The 24,894-nt window shown below is 45.6% G+C and overlaps 1 protein-coding gene across 1 annotated transcript in view; it reads left to right on the forward strand.

Annotated features, from left to right (window-relative positions):
* C1H3orf20 (chromosome 1 C3orf20 homolog) overlaps positions 1-5,766 on the forward strand; it is an 81,126-nt gene extending 75,360 nt beyond the window's left edge. The window contains exons 14-15 of the mRNA XM_036073632.2: positions 3,819-3,953; positions 4,612-5,766. Coding sequence (XP_035929525.2) covers positions 3,819-3,953; positions 4,612-4,708 — 232 coding nt within the window. The 3' untranslated portion in view covers positions 4,709-5,766. The remainder of the gene's footprint in view (positions 1-3,818; positions 3,954-4,611) is intronic.
* Positions 5,767-24,894: the final 19,128 nt, after the last annotated feature.

A 24,894-nucleotide genomic window follows, 5' to 3' on the forward strand; every position in this document is an offset into this window, starting at 1 on the left:
GGGTCTCCCATGTGGTCACGTCAGAAGATGACAGTGGCCAGAGTCATCTCAAAGACTTGCTCATTCCCATGCCTGGCCATCCATGCAGACTTTCAGCCAGAACACTTACCACCTGGCTTATCCGTGTGGCCTGGGCTTCCTCAGACATGGTGGGTGGCTCAGTTCCAAAGCAAGTGTCCTGAGATGCAGCCAGGTAGGACCTGTGTTGCCTCCTAAGTCAGGTAGCATCACCTTGCACTGCACATGAGTCCCTAGGGCCAGCCCATACTCAAACGAGGGGAATGAGACCACACCTCTCGATGGGAGGAGTGTCAAAGAATTTTTGGACGTGTTCTACAGCCAGCCACTGGTCCGATTCCTCTTCCAGCAGGGTAACTAGAATAGGAGTGAGACATGCTGTCGGCCTAGAATAACTTCAAGGAAGACACTGGGTGAGATCTCTTGATGTCCTTACGAACAAGATGGATGGATGCAGCTCAGGCAGATGCTTGTTCGGCCAAGTGATCACCAGCAAGTGGTGATTGGCCTGAAGGGCAGACCTCTGTGTTTGGCCTGTCCACTTTTCCCCTAAATATGTAACTTGGATGTGTTCGTGGAAGGCTGGCCGATCAGTTGTGCCCTAGGTGGGGAAGGATGACAGATGGAGGTTCACAGGAGGCTCAGCCGCCAAGCAGTGGTTTGGGAGGTTTATGGTCAGTGGATATGGAACGTGCCGGCATGACAGAGCACCATGGTGAGAAACGACCTAGAAGTCAGCGCTGTCGGTTTAGCCCAAGGGAGATGCTCTTCCTGGAGTTCTAGTGTTTTCATTTCTGGGTCCTCTGTTACAAGAGGGGGCTGGCAGACAGCCTCACATTCACAGCTAGTGGGGGGGCCTCACTGTCCCTGGGCGGGAATCATTTCTTCCTTGCCAGAGTAGACTTCCGATCTGCTTGGTTCTGTACAGCTCTAGTGGGAGGATTCGAGGCAGGGAGCTGAGAGGGAGAGGATACAGGTCTGCAGAGTAAATGCAGGGAGGTGGGCAGAGCTGGAGGACAGCTCCAGAAGGCCTGCGCTGCTCACTGGGCACTCAGAGGAGCCAGCTGCAGAGACAGCTGTGGGTTGGGAAGGGCTGAAGCTCTCTCTGTACCTGTTAAGCCAGGTGTCCTGCATCGCATGGCCCACCTCCCTTCTCTCTGTGTCCTTTGCTCAGCCCCAGGGCCTGGCACATATAACCGCCTGGGGGCATGTTCACTGAATGATGACCTCGAGCTGATTTTATCCCCGGGAGGCAGAGGTCAGGTCAGACTGAGGAAGGGCTGATTGACAGAGGGTCTACTGATAACCAGTTGCCATGGTCCTCTGGCCGCTCCTCATATACCTCCTGTGAGGGAGGCTCCTCTCCCCAGAAGCAGCCCTCGATTTTAACCCAAAAGTCATGCCCCTCCTACTGCCTGCCCGGGCTCGTGCTCAGCACTGGGGATTTGGAAGTGAACACGATCTCTACCTGCTTTACCTTGGCCAATCCAAAGACGCAGAAATCGATAAGAAAACGAGTAAAGAGAACTAATCATTAGAGGAATGCAAGTCAAAACCACCGTGAAATACCACCTCATACCCATTAGGATGGCTACTATCAAGAAAACAAAAACAGCACGTTTTGGTGAGGCTGTGGAGACACTGGGACGCGCGTGAGCTGCGGGCGGGGATGTGACGTGGCGTGGCTGCTGTGGAAAACAGTTACACAGCGTTATGATTCAACAGTTTCACTTGTGGGTAGCTACCTAAAAGAGTTGAAAGTGGGGTTTCGAAGAGATATTTGTACACCTATGTTCATAGCAGCATTATTCATAATATCCAAGAAGAGGACGCAACCCAAGTGTCCGTCAGTGGATAAACGGATTAAAAAAAAATGTGTTCTGTGCATACAGTGGAATATTGCTCAGCCTTAAAAAGGAAGGAAATCCTGTCACAAGCTACAACATGGATGCGCCTCAAGGACATTATGCTCAGTGAAATGAGCCAGTCACAAGAGGACAAACACCGCATGATTGCACTTACATGAGGACCACAGAGGAGTCAAATGCACAGAGACAGATAGGGTGGTGGCTGCCAGGGGCTGGGGAAGGAACAATGGGGAGCTGGTATTTAATGGGGACAGAGTTTCAGTTTGGGAAGATGAAAAAGTCTGGCGGTAGATAGTGGTGATGGCTCTACAGCAATGTGAATGTACTTAATGCCACTAAAGTATGCATTGGAAAATGGATAAATGTTATGTTCTGTACTTTTAACCACAACTTAAAAGTGGGGGGTTAGGGAAGATGCTCTGTGGGTGCTTGCAGCTGAGGGAGGGGGAAGGAAAGGGGCTGTTTTCCCCTGTTAGCGAGCTCCCAGGGCGAGGGCTGATTTGGTCTCCAAAGCCCACCCTCTCTGCTCTGGTAACACTGGTCCCATTCTCCATCCGCCCAGGGCCAGGCAGAGGAGACGGTTTCCCCAGTGGCCAGTACGTTTCATTTGTCAACACAGCCCCAGGCCTGGTGGAGGGCCTCACCTGGGGACACTGCTGATGCTCCCCACATCCTGGTCACCCTGGCTCTCTCATCTTGTAACCTGCTATTGGAAGCTCTCACCTAGGGGTGCTTTTCCAGTGCCCCACTCAGCTGGATTCCCATTTCTCCATTTACCTGTGCTTTGAGTCCCTAGGAAGTGCTGAGCTGTGACCCATCTGCGGGTGGGGTGGGGGTGGGGGTGGGGGGTGGGGACAGGAGTAGGAGTCCTTAGCACCACTATGGTGCTCAGGAAGTCTCAAGAGACCCACTCCCAGAATCTACTTTCCTACCACCTTTGTCCAAATGGGACCAAAGGGGACAGGGGAGACAGCTCAGTCCATACCTCCATTTTTAATTTTTCTAGCGTTTTCAAAATGATGGAAGATGCCCTCCTCTCCCCTCCCCCCTGCTTGTCTCTTGTCCCTAAAATGCCTTGCCCTCAAGCAAGTGGCATAGCAGGGGCTCAATAAATACGAAGAAACAATGAAACAACAGGGCCTGTCCTGTCTCTGTATTCATTAGTTTCTTAAGACTCCTGTAACAGTGGTCCACAAACTGAGTAGCTTAACCTGAAATGTATTATGTCATGGTTCTGGAGGCCAGAGACAGAGGTGTAGGCAGAGAAGTGCTAGGGTGCTAGGGAAGGCCTTGCTCCAGGCCAGTCTCCTGGCTTCTGGTAGTTCCTTGGCTGTGGCAGCATTATTACTCCAGGCTTCACGTGGTGTCCTCCCATCTGTTTATCTGTGTCCACATTACCCCCTTTTTTTATAAGGACACCAGGTATGTTGAATTAGAGGTCCACCCTACTCTGGTATAACTTCCTCTTGACTCATTACATCTGCAATAACCCTATTTCCAAATAAGGTCACATTTTAGGGTACTGGGGGTTAGGACTCCACTAACCTTTGAGTTTGGGGAGGGGGACACAAGCAGCCCATAAGACTCTACATAATGGCTTATTTCCTTGGCCTCCTGTGCTCTCTCCTTTGCTCACTTTACGGAGCCCTCCTGCCCCACCGGTCGTCAGTGCTGGGTGCACAGATGTCACTGACATAGAGTCAGGGTGACTCCAACCTTAAATAGAGGCCAGAAAAAACAAGCTCCAGGGAGTTTCTGGGTCCCCAGGGGTCAGGCTCTCCCTTTACCCACCCTGGGGAGGAGAAACCCTGCGCTCTTTTCTCTATTGGAGCTGGAATGCTAAATGGCAGTACCAAGCAGGGGCTCCTTACTCGGGGCCCCTCTGGCTGTGCCTCTGCTGAGCCTTGCCCTCCCTCCCTGCCTCCCCTGCAGCATTCCAACCTATATCCCAGTCCTGGAAGACCCCGACTCAGCCAAGAAAGCAATATCGGCAGACATCCAAGAAAGCTTCTCCTCGTTGGCCATGGGGGACAAGATGGAGGAGTCCCCTCCTGAAGCTGAGAAGAAGTAGGTGGCCACCCCAGCCCCAGGGCTGAGGGGCCCTCCTGTGATCAACAGAATGGGCATGGCTCACAGCAGGGCCCCTGGCTCTGCCACAGGCCACAGAGTTCATGTGGGGCTAAGTGGCTTTGGGCAAGTCACTCCCCCCCGCCCCGGGCGTGGGTCATCTCCAACCATCCCTGATATCTGGCCCATTTAATCAATACCATGTCTAGCTGGGCAGCAAGCCTGCTCCCCGGAGCTGCAGGCAGTGGTCTGGGTGGTGGAGATTGAGACCTTTTGTAGACTTTGCAGTGAAACCCTACAACCCAGACCCTCAGTCTGAGAAGGGTAGAAACTGCCTGCCGTCTCCCTGCAAGAAACCTTCAAGACCTGCCAAAAGTCCACTAAATTGGCCATGTTAACTGAAGCGAATTACGTATTCTGCAAGAGTGTAAAAATCACACAATTCTCCTGAAGATAGAAAAGCACAATTGTGAGCACCTAGAAAGGTCACAGGTGCCTCTGGTCCCCCAGGTTGGAACAACACCCAGAGGGCTTCAGCTGTGCATGGCGAAGGGCCAGGTGCACTTCTGCTCAGGCCAGGGCAGGGCTCTGAGCGCTATCCACACCAGTTCTCTCCACCCATTTCCCAGCATTTGCTTCTCTCTATTTTGATTTTTAGAGTGAAACCACCTGAAGTGGATCTGCCTGTTCTCAGCAAAGCCAGGAGGGGCAGTAAGAAGGCGGTCCCCTGGAAAAAACAGGCCTTCAAGAAATGATGCTGCCCCTACGGCTACCCAGAGCTCCAAGCCTGGACACAGCTCCTCTCACATCCACCCCAGCCCTGCCTCCCAAGCCTCCCACCCCCTTTCTCTGAGCCTCTGCATAATAAATAAGCGTGCCTCCAGCATCTGGTTGAGGCCATGGGATAGGCTGGCTCCTACAAGGCCCCCCCACAGCCCTGTTCTAGGCTGAGTCTGTGGAAACCAGAGCTTCCTCTGTGACCATTTAAATCAGCCAGAAAATCCCACATTCCCAAGGAAACAGATGTCCCACTCCAAGGGGGCCAAGCCAAAGGGTATATTAACCCTGGGGAGGTCGTGGATGAGACTAAATTGTACCCTCCTACCCTTAACAGGGTGGAAAAGGGCTCTGCTTCTGGCCCAGATGGATAAGAGGGGATGAGAGCGAAGAGGGAGGAGAGAGACAGAGAAGGAGAGGAGGAACAGATGGAAGACAAGATGGAGGGAGAGCTGGAGAGCCACTAAGAAGTGGGCAAGGGGAGGACTGAGGGAGGAGGAAACTAGGGAAGAGGGAGAACAAGGGAAAGGGTCACAGAATGGGATGGAAAAGATGGTGACAGGCCACGCCCAGGGGCCCTTTGGTGGCACCCTGAAAGCCAGAGCACCTGTGGCCCCCAGTGTGTTAATGTCCCCATGTGCCCAGCCTCAGTACCCTTTGGTGGATTAGACACCCCTTCCTGAGCTGACAGGCCTGAAGAGTCCTTCCCAGCATCAGGGACCCAGAGATGGCAGCCCCCTCTCCACCTCTCATGTGCTGACTACCCCTCTGGTGGTAGTCACCAGCTCTGGATCTGTTTGTCTGAGGCTCCCAAGAGCCACTTCCCAGAGCAGGGCCTGGACCCCAGAGGGTCTGCCTGGTTCTCCAAACTTGGAAAAGACTTCAGGCCCTGATCTGTGGGCAGTGTTTGGTGATGTGCTCTACACTTAACTACTTCTGCCCCTTTGGAATAGATGCTTTTTTCAATTTGAATTTTTTGAGGTTTAATTTTTATCCTTTGTATCATTCAAAGGCTTGTTTGGAATCATACATTTATTCCCCTAGAAATGGATTTGAAATGGCATGCTATGTTCTTAAGCCTGCATTTCTTGATACGTAAGGGCTTGATATTTGCTAGGGGTCCTGGGCATCTAACTACTCTTCCCCCCACACTGCCCCTCTGAGCACAAGGGCATACAAGGATTAGAAGGCAAGGGGGAGCAAATTCCACCTCTGTCCTGGCATGCAGGCACCCTCCAGCCCCTCAGGCAGGACTCTGGTAAAGACTGGAATGGAGACACTGGCCCTCCTACCTTCTTCCCTGAATTGAACCCTTGGGCCTGCATGTTAAATCATGTACTTCAGAAGCTGCATGCACAGGGACCACAGAACTGTCTCTAAAGGGCAGGCACCAGCCCAATTCAAGGTGCTTGCCACACTGAAAATGGGCCAAAAATGAGCAGACTTGAGCAGGGACATCTCTCACTGGTGAAATGGGGCCCAGTGAATGTCCAGTGCTACATAATCAAATTGTCTCTTGAGGAGGAGGGAGAAAAGAAGGAGCCTCTTTGTCCACAGAAACATCAGGAGAGGGGGATAAGGCTTCAACCCCCGACAATGTCCCCAGCAAACCAGGTATTATGGGAAGATGTGAAATTATCTGAAAGAGTCATAAACTCTTGTCCGACTACAGCAGCTAGACTTTTCTTTCAAGCTCCCTCCTGTCATCTTCTTCCTTGGATTAGGGAGGTCCAAGGCTTTCTAAAGCAAAAAGGTGTAGCATGACTCAAGGGGACACTCCAGAGATGGCAAACACACGACATACCTGCTTCTCCCCCCAGGTCCTTGCAGACATCATTAATCAATCACAACACTTGGAACTCAAGTGATGCTTCAGAAAACATCTTTAGCACAGGTCCAAACTGCCAGTTAACTACCAATCTTTGCCATCCATGGAGTACTCCTCTCCTCTACCTGGGCCTCAGTTTTTTGAAAGACTTCTTGGGGGAAGTGAGGGTAGAATTAGAGCCAGAGCCTAGAGGCTAGGTTTTGTTAGGAGGCCTTGCTGTGTGCTATCTGTGCCAGCAGGAAAGTGAGGAGTGGCCCAATTACTCACCTCCTAGATACTCAGTCAATCAGGGGGCCATTTAATGGTCAGTAGCCCCAGGGTCTATAAGAAATGGGAACAGGATGCTCTTATCACTGAGCACTCTTTCCCCAATTCTTCTTCAAGTTGACCCAGTAGAGGGCCCAGGAAAGGGGAAGACTATCATGAATAGACTCAAAGAAAATTAAAACTGGAAGGAAAGCCAGGGATTAGGGCATCTAATCTCTTACTTTATAAAGAGGGAAACTGAGGCCCTGAGAAAGGAAGGGACTGCCAGAGGCCATACAATCAGCATATGGTTGCATTAGGCAAAGTCCCTGGTGCTGAATCCATTCTTTCTCCTCCACCCAGGGCCAGAGGAGGAGGGAACCAGGCAAGACAAAAATCAGACTTCCATTTCCAACAATAGTATGGATTAAATGGCCTGAAAAAAAAAAAATCACATTGCAAAACACATAGAAATGTTGAATAACATAAATCAAATATCCTTTTAATGCATACTGGAGCTCACAAGGTAGTAAGGAAAATCTATAGGTGCTGAAAAGAGGACTCAGGAAACCAAGTATTAAGCAAGCATTAAAACACAGCTGTCCTGAGGTTGTTTTGTTAATCTCAATGACCCAGAACCTGGGCTTTAATGGTTGTAGAGAGACATGAGAAAAAACCTGGGGCCTGAACAAGACACCAGACTTTAAATAAGACTCCTAAATATAAATCTGACCCTTGATACACACAAAATGACAAGGGAATTTGAATGTCTTAGCCTTAGAGAAAAAATATTTTGGACCTAAATGTGAATGTATAACCCAGGTCTGCCTTCAGAGAGATTTTGGGTTTAAATGTATGTACATGCTGTCTATGAGGTCTGGGAACCCCTCAGAATGCTTGGTGGAAGCAAACAAATCCTCTCTGATGATGATCACTCTCAACCTAGACTTCACAGGATTCCCACAGAGATAATCCAATTGAGCCTGAGCTCACAATCCAAAATTTAAAAGTGTAAGCCAAAGCAAATGAAAATATCAAACATTAAATTAGACATCCAAGATTTTGGATATTGGACTTCTCAGACAATATAAAATGAATATTTTCTTAATGTTTAAATATGCAAAAGAAGGAACTGAAAACATAAGCAAAGAATAAGATATAACTAAACAAAAAAGAGATGGCCTGAATTTTGCTTCCAGACATGTTGGAGTAACTGGTACTGGAGTGGGTCTCTTGAAAAATAATAAGGCAAGAGAAACAAAGTTCTATAAATCCCCAGGTTTCTCTCAGAGATACTTTCTGGATCATGGTGCAGGGAAGGAGAATTCAAGTAGAATATGATAGTATTGCTGAACTGAGGAGAGAGATCAGAATTTGGGGAGACAGTGGTGATTGGAATTTGTGGAGCAGGGTATCAGAGAAGAGGGAGTTATGCAGAGAGAACCCTCAAAATCTGTCTAGGGGTCTCCTTGAGTCTTCAGCTGAATGCTAAACTGCACATGTTTAGGGCATGGCTTCATGAGACCAGGTAAAGAAATACAGGGGAGCTGTGAAGTGACAGTTCACAGACGGTTGGGAGACGTTCAAGTTCCAACCAGTCAGAAGTAGACACATGGGCCAGTAACTTCTTTGACATCAGCCATAGCAACTTCTTTCTAGATATGTCTCTTGAGGCAAGGGAACCAAAAGCAAAAACAAACCATTAGGACTACATCAAAATAAAAAGCTTCTGCACAGCAAAGGAAACAATCAACAAAATTAAAAGGCAACCTACAGAATGGGAGAAAATATTTGCAAAGGATATATCCGATAAAAGGTCAGCATCCAAAATATATAAAGAACTTATAAAACTCAACACCCAAAAAACAATCTAGTCAAAAATGGGCAGAAGACGTGAACAGACATCTCTCCAAAGAAGACATACAGTCGGCCAACAGACACATGAAAAGATGTTCATTGTCCCTTACCATCAGGGAAATGCAAATCAAAACCACAGGGAGGTATCTCCTCACACCTGTCAGAATGGCTAAAATCAACAACACAAGCAACAACAGGTGTTGTCAAGGATGTGGAGAAAAAGGAACCCTCTTGCAATGCTGGTAGGAATGCAAACTTGTGCAGTCACTGTGGAAAACAGTATGGAGGTTCCTCAAAAAGTTAAAAATAGAACTACCTTATGATCCAGTAAATTACACTACTGTGCATTTACCCAAAGAATACAAAAACACTAATTCAAGGGGATACATGCTGTAGCAGCATTATTTACAATAGCCAAGATAAGAAAGCAGCCGAAGTATCCATCAATTAACGAACAGATAAAGAAGATATATATATTCAACAGAATATTATTCAGCTATAAAAAATGAAATCTTGCCATTTGCAATGACATGGATGGAGCTAGTATAATGCTAAGCAAAATAAATCAGAGAAAGACAAACACCATGCAATTTCACTTGTGTGGAATTTAAGACATAAAACAAGCAAGGGGGTGGGAGGGAGAGAGAGAGAGAGACAAGAAACAGACTCTTATAGAGAACAAACTGATGGTTACCAGAGAGAAGGTGGGTGGGGGGTTGGGTTAAATAGGTATGGAGATTATGGAGTACATTTGTCATGATGAGCACCAGGTAATGTATGGAATTGTTGAATCACTAGATTGTATACCTGAAACTAATATAACTAATTTTAACTAACTGAAATTAAAAACTTAAAAATCCCTCCCCAAAAAAAGTAGAGACCTGGGCCTTTCAGTGAAAACCCCAGAAAAGCCAGTCCATATGAGTAGAGATAAGCTAGTCTTGGAGTAAAGGCTAATCTAGACCCTCCCTAGTAAAATTTAAAAACAATTCTTGACAAAACTATAGGGACAGAAAAAAATAGATGAGGGGTTCCCTGGGGTGGGGATGACTACAGAGGGCATGAGGGCATTTGGCAGAGGCAGGGGGGTGATGGGATTATTTTATGTCTTGATTACAGCAGTGGATACCTGACTGTATACATTTGTCAAAACTCACAGAACTGTTTTCCATATTTGATAATAAGAATCTCAATGAATCCTAAGCAGGATAAACACAAAGGAAACATCATCCAGGTACATCATAATCAAGTTGGTGAAAGTTGATGTTAAAGAGAAAATCTTAAGAAGAATCAGACTCATTATATACTGAAGAAAAAAATATGAATGCTAATTTCTCCTCTAAAATAATGCAACTACTAAAAAAGCTAACCTACAAATTTTATATCTAGTAAAAATATCCTTCAAGAATGAAAGCAAAAAAAAGTAAAAATACAGTAAATGTGAATGAGTTAAACTCACCAATCAATAGGGACTCTCACATACAAAAACTTGTAAACAGATGTTCATAGCATTATCCAAATGTCCATCAACACATGAATGGATAAACAAAATGTGGTACAGCCATACAGTAAAATATGATTTGGCCATAAAAAGGAATATAACACCAATACATACTGTAATGTGGATGAACCTTGAAAACATTATGCTTAGTGAAAGAAGCCAGACACAAAAAGCCATATATTGTATGATTTAATATATATTAAATGTCCACAGCAGGCAAATCTCTGGAGACAGAAAGTAAATTAGTGGCTGCCAGGGAATGGAGAGGAGAAGACTGCTTGAAGGGTATGGGGATTCATTTTTGGGGTGATGAAAGTGTTCTGGAATTAGACAGTGACGTTGTTACATAACATGAATATGCTGAAATATACTGAACTGTATACTTTAAAATGGTTACATTTGTGGGACGCCTGGGTGGCTCAGTTGGTTGAGCATCTGACTCTTGGTTTCGGCTTAGGTCGTGATCTCATGGGTCATGGGATCAAGTCCCATGCTGGACTCCTCACTCAGCGGGGAGTCTGCTTGAAGATTCTCTCCCTCTGCCCTCCCCCACTCTCTCTCTCTCTCTCAAATAAATAAATAAATCTTTAAAAGAGTTTTTTAAAAAATGGTTAAATTTTGAATTTTATCTCCATTCTTTAAAATCCATAAACCATTGCTGAAAAAATTTTAAACACTTAAGTAGATACACCATTTCATGTATTACAAGTTTCAATTTATATGGAAATGCAAAAGACCTAGAATAGCCAAAAAATTTTTGAAAAAGAAGAACAATATTGGAGAACTTATACTACAGATTTCAAGATTTACGATAAAGCTACAGGAATTAAGACAGTGTGGTATTGGCAGAAAAATAGACATATAGATAAATGGAATAGAATAGAGTCCAAGATTAGAATCATGTACAGATGGTCCAATTGATGTTCAACAAAGGAAAAGGTAGTCAGCGGAGAAAGTCTTTTCAACAAATGGTGCTGGAACAACTGAATATCCGTATGGGAAAAAAATTAGAACTTATCTTTACCTCTCACCATTCTCAATAATTAATTCAAAATGGATCATAGATCTTAAGAGCTAAAATTATAAAACTTCTGGAGAAAATATTTGTAATTTTAAGGCAGACAAAGATTTCCTACAACAATAGTAAAAAGTAATGAAAAGAAAAATAATGGACTGGACTTCACCTAAGTCAAATACTTTTGCTCCTAAAAACAAAAACAAAAGCAAAAACAATACTTTCCAAAAAAATGGTGCACCACAAACTGGGAGAAAAATACAAATTTCTAGAATAGCTAAAGATCACAATTCAATTAGAGGACAAACAAGTCTATTTTTTCTAACTAAGCAAAATATTTGAATAGACATTTTGTAAAAGAAGATAGATGACCAAAAAAAAAAAAAAATACCCCACACGACAAGATGTCTACCATCAGTCTTTAAAGAAATGCAAATTAAAACCACAAATGAGATACTACTAGACATCTCTCAGAACGGCTAACAAAATTTAACTGAAAATTTAATAGCTACTGGCAAGTATATGGAGCAACTAGAACTCTCATACATTGCTGGTGGGAATGTAAAATGGTACAAGTACTTTGGAAGGCACTTCAGTGATTTCTCATAAAGTCACACTTATATGACCAGAGGAAGAAGCCAGGTTGAGGAGCAGGCTGCAGACCCCATTCTGTGAGGTGTGCCTAGCAAGACTGGGATGGTTCAGCCTGAACCCAAAGCCTCAAGGAGTCTCAGTCACTGTCCCCATCTCTGCAGGGCTATCCCAGGGCTTGACTGTAAAAGAGATGTTATAGACAGGTTTCAGCATTTTTTCATTGAAATAAGATGAAGTCTCTTAGGCTGAAACCCAAAAACCGTAGTAAGAAATCTCCACGAGGACCACTTTATCCAAAGATCAATGGGGCCAGAGCTAGAGCCATCAAGGTATCTGCTCCCTAGGATAGAAACATCCACTGAGAGTAATTCTAGTTTCTGCCAACATGGCAAACTGGCATGGACTTACTGGCTCCTTCCCTGCAAATCAACCCTGGAGAAACAGTAGCTGACATGATCAAGAAAATATGATCTCAAAGGCCACAATAACTAATCATTTACTGCAAAAGAAAGACACTGAACAAGAAATACCATCTGAAGCAGAATTGTTGGTAAGATCAGAAAAAAAGTAAGCACAGTCAATATACCAAAGGAGACAAGGAAGTAGTTAAAATAAAGAACAGCACACATATGAGATAAAAGCTGAAGAACCAATTAATGGGTTGGAAGATCAGGCTGTGGAGCTCTCTGAGAAAACATCAGGAAAAGCTGACAGTGTATAAAATAGAAAAGAAACACTGAAAATGTGGAGGACAGAAAGAAGTGTGGATAACCCCAGATTATAAGAGTCCCAGAAAGAACAGAAAATAGAAATGGAGAAGGGGAACTACCTAAGAAATAACAAGGATTAATATGCCATAACTGAGAAAAATGAAAGACTTTGGAATGAAAGAAATCAGAGTGCCAAACAGAAGAGATAAGGAAAAACACACCCAGACATAGTAGAGGGAGATTTGAGAAAATCAAAGAGAAAATTCGAAAAAAGACCAGATAGAGTAGACCACCTAAAAGGAGTAAGGATCTGGCTAACATCAGATTTTTCACAGAAACACAGATGCAAGAAGAATGAAGTAATCTTGTTTTAAAGAATCGAAGGTAAAATACTGTAAGGGTGGGGGTAGAGAAACTAAAGGGACATAACAGTGTGGTAAAGTATTTAGCTTTTTAGAAGGTAGAGTAGATATTGATATGGTTAAGAATTAATAGGAGACAACAGGTGGAAGAAGGCAGAGTGGGAAGCACACGAATCTATCTGGCCACCTGGGCCTGATGACTTCTGTGTGAATTCTAGCAAACATTTAAAGAGCTAATGCCAATCTTTCCCAAACTTCCTGACTCATTCTATAAGGCCAGCATGACCCAAATACCAAAGCCAGACAAAGACACTACAAGAAAACTGCATTCCTTATGAACAGTAATACCTATCCTCCCTCAACAAAATACTAGCAAACAGAATTCAGCAGCATATTAAAAGGATTATACACCATGACACCAAGTGGGATTTATTCCTAGAAAGCAAGGATGGCTAAAAATACAAAACTCAATTGGTGTGCCTAAGTGGCTCAGTCAGTGAAGTGTCTGCCTTTGCATTGTGTCATGGTCTCAGGGTCCTGGGATGGAGCCCTACGTCAGCCTCCCTGCTGAGCAGGGAGTCTGCTTCTCCCTCTCCTTCTGCCCCTCCCCATCCCCTGCTTGTGTGCTCTCTCTCTCTCTCTCTCTCTCAATCTCTCTCTCTCTCAAGTGAATAAATAAAATCTTTTTAAAAAAATACAAAACTCAATCAATGTAATACACCATAGAATGAAGAGGGAAAAAACTATGATCATCTCAAGGCAGAAAAAGCATTTGACAAAATTCAACACCCTTTCATGATAAAAATACTCACCAAACTAGGAATAGAAGGAAATTACTTCCACATAATAAAAGTCACATGTGAAAAACCCACAGCAAACATATTCCATAGTGAAAGACTGAAAGCCTTTCTTCTAAGATCAGGTACAAGGCAAGGATGTCTGCTCTCACCAGTTCTATCCAACATAGTACTGGAAGTTCTAGCCAGGGTAATTAGGCAAGAAAAATAAATAAAAAGCATCTAAATTGGAAAGGAAGAAGTAAAATTATCTCTGTTGGCAGATGATATGATCTTATATGTAGAAAACCCTAAAAGATTCCACAAAAAGCTTTTAGAATTAATAAATGAATTCATCAAAGTATCAGGATACAGTGAACATACAAAAATCAGTTGCATTTCCATACACAATGAGCAATCTGAAAAGGAAATTACAAAAACAATTGCATTTACAATAGGAGCAAAAAGAGCAAAATACTTAGGAATTAACCAAGGGGGTAAAAGACTTGTACAATGAAAGCTACAGAACATTGCTGAAAGAAATTAAAGACATAAATACATGAAAACACATTTAACATTTTATGGATTGGAAGATTTAGTATCACTAAGTTGTCAATACCCAAAGCAATCTAAGATTCAGTGCATCCCTATCAAAATTCCAATGACATTTTTTTTCAAAAATAGAAAAATCCATCCTAAAATTGGTATGGAATCTCAAGGGACCCCTGAATAGCCAAAACAATCTTGAAAAAGAACAGCATTGAAGGACTCACATGTCTTGATTTCAAAACTTACTGCAAATCTACAGTAATCAAAACAGTGTGGGGGGTGCCTGGGTGGCTCAGTCGTTAAACGTCTGCCTTCGGCTCAGGTCATGATCCCAGGATCCTAGGATCGAGCCCCACGTCGGGCTCCCTGCTCCGCGGGAAACCTGCTTCTCCCTCTCCCACTCCCCCTGCTTGTGTTCCCTCTCTCATTGTGTCTCTGTCTGTCAAATAAATAAAATCTTTAAAAAAAACAAAACAAAACAGTGTGGTATTGGCAAAAGGACAGGCATACAGATCAGTGGAATAGAATAAAGACCCCAGCAATAAACCCTTGCATATATAATCAAGTGAATTTTGACAAGGGTGCCAAGACCATTCAATGGAGAAGGACAGTCTTTTCAACAAATAGTGCTGAGAAAACTGGATTTCCACATGCATAAGAGAATGAATGTGAATCCTTACCTAACACCTTATACAAAAATTAACCCAATATGGATCAAGGACCCAAATGTATGACCTATAACAATAAAACTCCTAGAAGAAAACATAGGAGAAAATCATGACAACATTGGATTCAGCAGTGATTTCTTGGCTTTGACACCAAAGACACAGCAACAAAAGAAAAAGTAGACAAATTGGACTTCGTGAAAATTTTTTAAATTTGTGCATCAAAAGACACTATCCGGGCGCCTGGGTGGCTCAGTTGGTTAAGCGACTGCCTTCGACTCAGGTCATGATCCTGGAGTCCCGGGATCGAGTCCCACATCGGGCTCCCTGCTCAGCAGGGAGTCTGCTTCTCCCTCTGACCCTCCTCCCTCTCATGCTCTCTGTCTCTCATTCTCTCTCTCTCAAATAAATAAATAAAATCTTTTAAAAAAAAAAAAAAAAAGACACTATCCACAGAGTAAAATGGCAACCCACAGGATGGGAGAAAATGTTTGAAAATCATATATCTGATAAGGGATTAATAGCCACAGTATATAGAAAACTTCTGAACCTGATTCAGAATTGGACCAAGGATTTGAATAGTCATTTTTCAGAAGAAGATATACAAAGGAAAAAATTTTTTTTAAAAAAGAAGATATACAAAGGGCCAGTGCTCACGTGAAAAGATGATCAACATCACTAATCATCAGGGAAATGCAAATCAAGACTATAATGAGATACCACCTCACACCCATTAGGATGGCTGCTATCAACAAAACAAACAAAACAAAAGAACCTAGAAAACAGCAAGAGTTGGTGAGGATGTGGAGAAATTGGGACCCTTGTGTACTCATGGTGGAAATGTAAAATGGTGCAGCTACTATGGAAAACAGTACGGTGGTTCCTCAAAAAATTAAAAATAGAATTACTAGATGACCCAACAATTTCACTTCTAGGTATACACCCAAAAGGATCGAAAGCAGGGTCTCTGAAAAAAACACTTCTACACTCATGTTCATAGCAGTATTATTCACAAGAGCTAAAAAATGAAAGCAAACCCCAAGTATCTGTTGACAGATGAGTGGACAATCAAAATGTGGTCTATACATACAATGGAATATTATTCAGCCTTAAAAAGGAAGACGATTCTGCAATATGCCTCAGCATGGGTAAACCTTGAGGACATGAAGCTGAGTGAAATGAGCCAGTCACAAAAGGACAAATACTGTATGATTCCACTTGTATGAGATCCCTAGAGAAGTTAAAACCATAGAGACAGAAATTAAGAACGGTGGTTGCCAGAGGCTGGGGAGAGTGGAGAATGGGAGTTACTGTTCAATGGGTAAGAGTTTCAATTTTACAAGATGAAAAGAATTATAGGGACGGATGGTGGTAATGGTTGCACAACAGTGTGAATGTATTTAATACCACTGAACTGGACACTTAAAAACGCTTAAGATAGCAAATTCATGTGTATTTTATCTTTAAAAAATATGTTTGAAAACCTGCAGCAAACATTTTTCTTAATGAAGCCACTTTAAATGCATTCTCTGTAAAGTCAGAAACAAGACAAGGGTACTACTGTCAACCCCACTATCCAAGAAATATAGGAAATCCTGAACACTCTACAGAAAGAAATAGAAATAGTTCAGGCTATTATTCAAAATAGCAGAGACTGGGTGGCTTGAGCAACAAACTCATTTCTCACCGTCTGGAGCCTGGAAGTGGAGAGCCAGGATACCAGCATGGTGGGGCTCTTGGTGAGGTCCTCTTCCTGGGCATGGCCTTTCCTGGGGTGTGCTCACAGAAAGTAATCAATCTCCTGTCTCTTCCTCTTCTTATAAGGACACTAATCCCAGCATGGGGGCCCCACCCTCAGGACCCCACCTAAACCTGATTGCCTCCCAAAGGCCCCCACCTTCAAATGCCATCCTGCTGGGAATTTGGGTTTCAACATATACATTAGGGGGGTGGGGACACAAACACACAAATGTTCGGTCCACAGCGAAGAGCTAGAAGGATGTGAAAGGAAATTATAACGTTGTCAGTGTTGGCAGGTGGATTAATCATTTCTATAGAAAAGCCATCCAAGAATCAATAGACAAACTGGTAAGACTCCTGTGGATTCACCGAGGTGCTGGACACAAGTACAACGCATCTAGTCAGTCAGAGAAGCAGTGCGCCAGGTTACAGGCCCAGCAGCTTGCGGGTCTGAGAAACAGGATGAAATCTCGAACAATGGCGTTAGTGCTAGGCGTGAACCGAGGCAGGAGAAAGCAAGAGTGCTTGCCCCAGAGAGGATGGAGCCCCTCTGCTGAGAGCCCAGGAGCTCTGCCCAAGGCCAGGAAGATACAGAATAAATTCGAGGCCAACAGTTGCTGAGCCCCCGACACCCCTCACCCAGAACCCTCAAGCATCTCCCTCATCAAAAATCAAAGCTGGCTTCTCCTGCGTTCCCCTCTGGCTCATGCTTTGAGACTGTGGGCAAGTGACTTCGGTCTCTGGGTCTCCACTTCCTCATCTGTAAAGTGGGTATGATGACAATAAAAACCTCCAGGGATATGGGTGGATTAAATAAGATAATGCAGAGAAAGGGCTTAGCTGGTGCTTGCTAAACATGGATGAGAATAAGTATTTATTCCTAAGGCAATTAAAGAGCCCCCACCTATCCACCCCCACACCAGCCTGCTGGCTGCCTCCCAGCCTCCAGTTCTATCAAGGGTTAAGGAGCTTGGCTGCTTGCCTAGGAGCAGGAATGAAGCCTCAGCCCCAGCAGCTTCTCCCTATCTGTAAGCAATCTCCTCCCGCCCCCCAGCTCAGGCCTTCGGAAATGAAAGCCCCTCTAGGCTGAAGCTCCTCTGCTGGCTGCATCCTAATGACTTTCCCCAGGGAGGAGGTGGGCCCTCCACCCCCGCCCCAGCCCCTAACCCCCCCGCCCCCGCCCCCGCAGCTTTCTCTTGCTTCCCTGGGTCTTGAGGCTACAGGGACCCCGGAGCTGCCCTGGAGCTGTCAGCTCGCATGTGGGAGAGAGATTGTGTTATTCCAGCTCCAGGCCCTGTGGAGTTGAGGAAAGGGAAATGGGGTGGAGGCGCGCTAGGATGGGGTCCTGGAGCTGGGGAGTGCTGACAGTTTGGGGAGTACCGGGTCAGTGTGACCAGGCACCCTGGGTCTCAGAGAACCGATCCATCCTGCCATGGGTCTGCAGATTACGACCCATTTTGTGAGCTGTGAAATCCACTGCCTGGGTTGTGATCTGCATTTTAAAAAAGAGAACCAGAATAGGAAATAGAGTGCATTGCATATAATAAATTGACAAGCTTTATTTCCCTCACCGTGAGTGTAGTGGCTAAAAACACAGACCCCAGAGCCCACCTGCCCAGCATGCGACCTAAAAGCACATTAACCTTCAGGGCCTCAGTTTCCTTACCTGTCCATGGGGACAAGATCAGCACCCACATCCTGGGTTATTGTAAGGCCCAAAGGAGGGATACAGAAGAGCTCAGGGAACATGGAACCACCACGAGTACTGGCTCTTTTTTTGTCCTCACACGCATTTTTCCTCCCTGGGAGTGTAGTCACAAAAGCTTCCTTGAAAGGATTTGAGGATTGGGTACCAGACCTGCTTACACAGAGAATTTGGGGTGCAGCCTTGGGGAGGGGGTTGTTGCTCTTCGCAAATTAGAAAAGAGAATCCTGAGGGGAAAAAGGACAAGCCAGAGTCCCCAGAGGCAGGTCTGCGTGGGCACAGCCCTCCACACTGTATACCACCTGCTGGCCTCCCTTGCCCCAGGGCGGACAAGTTGCTATGGCCGCCGGGATCATTGTGCCCATTTTGAAGATCAGAGTAGAGGCTCAGGGTGGAGGGCATTCTTTCCGGGGTCACTGGTGGCTGCAGGCCTGACTGTAGACACTGACCTGCACTGGCCACTCAAGCCCGCCCCAACTGGGCTCTCTTTTGGGGGTGGGGGGTATGGAAATGATAGAAATCCCCCTAGTTTCCCAACAACTTGTCACCTGAAGGGAGGAAATAAACTTGGCGTCCCTTGTAGCTGTCCGTCCTCTGGCCCCGGGTTTGTAGGAGAATAAAGCATCACATGAAGGTAGTTCCCACACGGCACCCGAGTCTGCCAGGAGCCCAGCAGGAGCCCGCCAGCGTCCTACATCTCAGCTAGCATGGGCCTTTGCCAGGAGCAGTGCTTGCTCAGAGATGCCACTAACAGGGCCTCTGCTATGGCCGGGATGACAGCACAGGGAAGAGCGGCCCCTCACTGCGGCTGAGCTTGTCCCAGGATCCCAGTGATGACACTCAAATCTCTTGAGTGCTGGTGATGGGCCCTGCTGTGTGCTTGATCTGCATCTACACGGCTGTCATGCCTGTTTTACAGGTGGGCAAGCTGAGGCTCAGAGGCTGCGGCAGCACCAGAAGGCAGGCTCCAGAGCCTGTGGGTGTAAGAACTGGGCCCCACGGCCTCGCGTACACAGTTGGTCCTCGCAGGAGTCCTGGGAGGTAGGTGTTATAACCCCCTCCCGCTCAGCCATTCAACTGATTTTTAACGAGTGGCTATTATATGCCAGGCCTTGGCGATGTAATGGTGAAAGGACAGGCAGAGACTGACCCTCACTGGATTTACAAGTGAGGAAGCAATCCGTTCTTGTCCTCCTGCCGCGTGTCAGACACCACACTTACCTGCGTTAGCTCATTGGATGCTCACCTCCATGCCTCCCACACTCATCTATCTCCCCCTTCCAAATGGGAAGCTGAAAGCTGAAAGAAGGCCTGGCCTGTGACCCCACAGCCAGTCTGTGGTGGAGCAGGATCGGATCCAGGAGTCCATGCCCCGGCGACTGCCTCACTGCCCTCAGAAATCCTCCCTGAGCTACCGAAGCCTGGCTGCTGGCGGGCCAGCCGAGCGTACAAGAGCCGACCCTGCTCCCTCTCTCCTCCACTCCATACCCTCTCTCTTCTCTCGCCATTGTGGCACCCTCCTCTCTGTCCTTCAAGCATGCCACTATCCATTTCGCCCCAGGGCCTTTGCACAGCCATTCCCTCTGCCTGGAAGGCTCATTCCCTGAACCTTCACGTGGGCACCAACTTACTAAGGTGAGTCTCAGCTCCTCAGAGAGGCCCCTGCCCTCCCCACTCACGTTGTCCTCCACCTCCACCACCCCGGGCCTTGCCAGCACATCCCCTCTTTTATTTCCCTCTTGGTGCCCAGTACTACCTGGTTTTTGTTCAGTTGTGTATTGTCTGTCTCCCTAACGGGGATGCAGATTCATGGGGCAGGGTTCAGGTTCTAGTTCTAGCCCTACGATGTGGGATCGCCTTGGGTAAGTCACTTCTTTTCTATCAACCTCAGTTTCCTCATCTGTAAAATGGGCATACCAATACCTACCTCTCAGCAGGCTGGCGAGGGTGCCATGTGACAACGGTGTGATGTCTGGCACACAGTAGCTGGGGATCACACAGTTGGTGGTGTTATAAAAGTCATGCAACAAATAACCTAATTAAGAAATGGGCAAAGGAGCTGAATAGACAGCTCTCTCAAGAAGATATATGAGGGGCCATGAAACACATGAAGAGGGACTCAATACCATTAGCCAGAGGGAAACACAAACCAAAACCACAATGAGATACCACTCCACACCCACTAGAATGACTCTAATAAACAAGACAGACAATAATGAGTGTTGGTGGGGGTGTGGAGAAATCTGAGCCCTCATGCGCTGCTGGGGGGAATATAAATCAGTGGGGCTGGCAGTTCCCCAAACAGTTAAACCCAGAGTTACCACGTGACCCAGCAACTCTACTCCTAGGTGTAGACCCAAGAGAAAGGAAAGCGTATGTCCACACAAAAAGCTGTATAGGAATGTTTGGAGCGACAGTATTCGTAATAACGGATAAGAGTCAAAAAGCATAAACAACTTGGATGTACACCAACGGATGAATGGATAAACAAAATGTGATAGGCTCATCCAATGGAATAATATTCAGCCATAAAAAGGAACAAAGTGCTGACACACGCTCAACATGGATGGACCTTGGAAACATGTTAAGGCTGCCCGCCAAATGATTCCATCTATATGAACTGCCCAGAATAAGCAGATCTATAGGGACGGAAAGTAGATGAGTGGTTGCCTGGGCCTGGGGAGGGTTGGGTGGGGGGGAGTGTGGAGCATGACTGCTAATAAGCACAGGGTTTCTTTGGGGGGCATGATGAAAATGTTCCAAAATTGATTGTGGCAACTCAGTGGATATACTGATAACCACCAAACTGTACACTTTACATGGGTGAATTGTATGTGATATTTAAAAAAAAAAAAAAATAGCCCCACAAGGTAAGCTCTCTTGTTAGTGGCCTTTTACAGACAATCAGGCATAGAGAGATGAGTTAAGTTGCCCAGGATCATAGAGTTAGTTATGGCAAGGCTGAGATGAGAACCCAGGCCGTCGGCCCCAGGCCCTAGGCTCTTTGTTATTGTGGTTCCTATTTTATTTGAGTATAGTTGACACACGATGTTACCTTAGTTTCAGGTGACAGAGCCATGTTCTTAGCTGCTTTTATGTATGGCACCTAGGCAAATACTAGAATTCCTAGAGTACATGCCCTTGTAATCTCTAACAACCCAATATGAAGAGCCACTCTTTATTAGACAGACACCTGCTCATCAGGCTCTGAACAAAGTTCTTCCTCTGAGATTAGCCCATTTTATCACCCCCACTTTTCAGAGCGGGGAACAGGGACAGGGAGGCTCCAGCAACTTCCCCACAGCCAGCTGACAACTAGGCTCGGATGTGAATTCTCCCATCTGACAGACAACCCCTTGCTCGGTCTACACCTTCCAGCCACCTCCTGGGAAGCGCATGGAGGGGCCGTGGAAACTGGCACTTGCTTTACGGGTGGGGAAAGTGAGGCTCAGAGCCAGCAAGTGCCCTCCCACAGCCCGGCAGCCCTGGCGCTTCCCATTTCCTCTGAGTTGAGGGTAGGTTCCCAATTCCTCCTTCCTCTCCCCACGATTGAGTGGTTCTGAATTCTTTCATTCTCCATGATTTCCCCCCAGGAAACAAGACTTGTTAAAAAGAGAAAAGAAAGAAAAGGATGCGTTGGTTTTCAGTCTGTGGGTGTCATGGAAATGGCCAGTTATAATAATAAAGCAGGAGGCAACAGGGCAGAGGTGATAGAAGAGGTGCCCCGGGGCAGCGGGCAAAGCTTCTAGGTGAATTCTTCTCAGACCAGGTGGGCCAAATGGCTTCTCTCGGAGTGGGAAGGAGGAAGGAAGGAGAAGCATTCTCAGCATCATTGGGCCAGCCCATCATGAGCACCTACTCAGCCTTGGGACCCAGAGCTGGCATATTTAGAGCCACTGCCTTCTTTAATCCTTATAATATGTGCTTTTAGCTCTCCCTTTCACAGATGGGGAAACTGAGGCCAGGGGGGCCCTCAAAGACAAAAGGCAGAGACAAGTACCCAAGTTGGCAGGAACCATGTCCCAGGTATGGCTGGGGAGGTGGTGACGGGGACTGGGCCAATGTGGGGGCAGATGGAGCTCCTTCCAGGGGCACCCACTTCCATCACGAGGTGCTTACTCACCTGCAGTTGGTGGGCTGAGCTGGAAGGGAGGGAGGGGGTGAAGGACACAGACATCTCTGTCTTCTCTATCTCTGTCTCTCTGCACTCCTTCTACTCATCCTTCCCTCTCCAATACCCCTTTGGCTTCTTTCACTTAATAATGTGTAATGTTCCTCCATGTCTTTTCATGGCTTGGTAGCTCTTTTTTTTTTTTAGCACTGAATAATATTTCATTGTCTGGATGTACCACGGTTTATTTATCCATTCACCTACTGAACAACATCTTGGTTGCTTCCAAGTTTTGGCAGTTATGAATAAAGCTGCTGTAAATATCCATGTGCAGGTTTTAGTACGGACATAAGTTTTCACCTTTTTTTGTGTAAATACCAAGGAGCTTGATTGCTGGATCATATGGTAAAAGTGTGTTTATTTTTGTAAGAAACCACCAAGCTGTCTTACGAAGTGGCTGCACCGTTTTGCATTCCCACATGAAAGCTCGTGTTGCTCCACATCGTTGTCAGCATTTGGTGTTATCAGTGTTTTGGATTTTGGCCCTTCTAATCTGTGCATGGTGTTATCTCACTGTTGTTCTAATTGAAACCTTCATGATGGCATATGATTTTGAGCATCTTTTCATATGCATATCTGCCATCTGTATATCTTCTTTGGTCATGTATCTGTTCAGGTCTTTTGCCTATTTTTTAATCGGCTTGTTCATTTTCTTGCTGAATTTTAAGAGTTATTTATATTTTTTGGATAACAGTCCTTTATCAGACGTGTCTTTTGCAAATACTGTTTCCCAGCCTGTGGCTTGCCTTCTCATTCTCTTGATACTGTCTTTCACAGAGCAGAAGTTTTTAATTTAATTTAAAAAAAAAGATTTTATTTATTTATTTGTTTGTCGAGGGAGGAGGAGAGTGCAAGCAAGCAGGGGGAGCCGCAGGTGGAGGGAGAGGGCGAAGCAGGCTTCCCGCGGAGCAGGGAGCCCGATGCGGGGCTCGATCCCAGGACCCCGGGATCATGACCTGAGCCGAAGGCAGATGCTTAACCGACTGAACCACGCAGGCGTCCCAGAAGCTTTTAATTTTAAGGAAGTCTAGATAACCAATGATTTCTTCCATTTATTTCGTTAGTGTTGTATCTAAAAAGGCATCGCCAGACTCAAGGGCTTCTGTATTTCCTCCTACGTTATCTTCTAGGAGTTTTGTAGTTTTGCAGTTGACACTCAGGTCAGTGATCCATTTTGAGTTAATTCTGAGGTAGGGTGGAAGGTGAGTCTGTGTCTAGATTCATTTTTTTGCGTGTGGATGTCCCGTCATCCCAGAACTGATTGCAGGAAACATCGTCTTTTCTCCATTGTATTGCTTTTGCTCTTTCATCAGAGATAAGTAGATATTTTGGGGGGTCTATTTCTGGGCTCCATCTTCTCTTCCAAGGATCTTTTTGCCTATTCTTTGACTCATACCACCATGTCTGGATTTACTGGAGCTTTTTTTTTTTTAATTTTATTTTATGGTATTATGTTATGTTAGTCACCATACAGTACATCATTAGTTTTTGACGTAGTGTTCCATGATTCACTGTTTGCGTATAACACCCAGTGCTCCCTGCAGTATGTGCCCTCCTTAATACCTATCACCAGGCTAACCCATCCTCCCACCCCCTTCCCCTCTAAAACCCTCAGTTTGTTTCTCAGAGTCCATAGTCTCTCATGGTTCATCTCTCCCTCCGATGCTCCCCCCTTCATTTTTCCCTTCCTTCTCCTAATGTCCTCCATGCTATTCCTTATGTTCCACAAATAAGTGAAACCATATGATAATTGACTTTCTCTGCTTGACTTATTCCATTTAGCATGATCTCCTCCAGTCCCATCCATGCTGATGTAAAAGTTGGGTATTCATCCTTTCTGATGGCTGAGTAATATTCCATTGTATATATGGACCACATCTTCTTTATCCATTCATCTGTTGAAGGGCATCTCAGCTCTTTCTACAGTTTGGCTATTGCGGACATTGCTGCTATGAACATTGGGATGCATATGGCCCTTCTTTTCACTACATCTGTGTCTTTGGGGTAAATACCCAGTAGTGCAATTGCTCGGTCATAGGGTAGCTCTATTTTTAATATTTTGAGGCACCACCACACTGTTTTCCAAAGCGGCTGTACCAGCCTGCATTCCCAGCAACAATGTAAGAGGGATCCCCTTTCTCCACAACCTCTCCAACATTTGTTGTTTCTTGCCTTGTCCATTTTTGCCATTCTAACTGGTGTAAGGTGGTATCTCAGTGTGATTTTGATTTGAATTTCCCTGATGGCTAATGATGATGAATATGTTTTCATGTGTCTCTGAGCCATCTGCATGTCTTCTTCAGAGAAGAGTCGGTTATTGCAGCCACACAGGTCTACGGCCATACCACCCTGAACACGCCCGCTCCCCTCTGGATTTACAGGAGCTTTATAGCAGGTCTTGGAGCGGGTAGCATCAGTCCCCCGACTTTGTCCTTCCAGTCTCTT

Source organism: Halichoerus grypus, chromosome 1, assembly GCF_964656455.1.
Source record: "Halichoerus grypus chromosome 1, mHalGry1.hap1.1, whole genome shotgun sequence".
Taxonomy (NCBI): Eukaryota; Metazoa; Chordata; class Mammalia; order Carnivora; family Phocidae; genus Halichoerus; species Halichoerus grypus.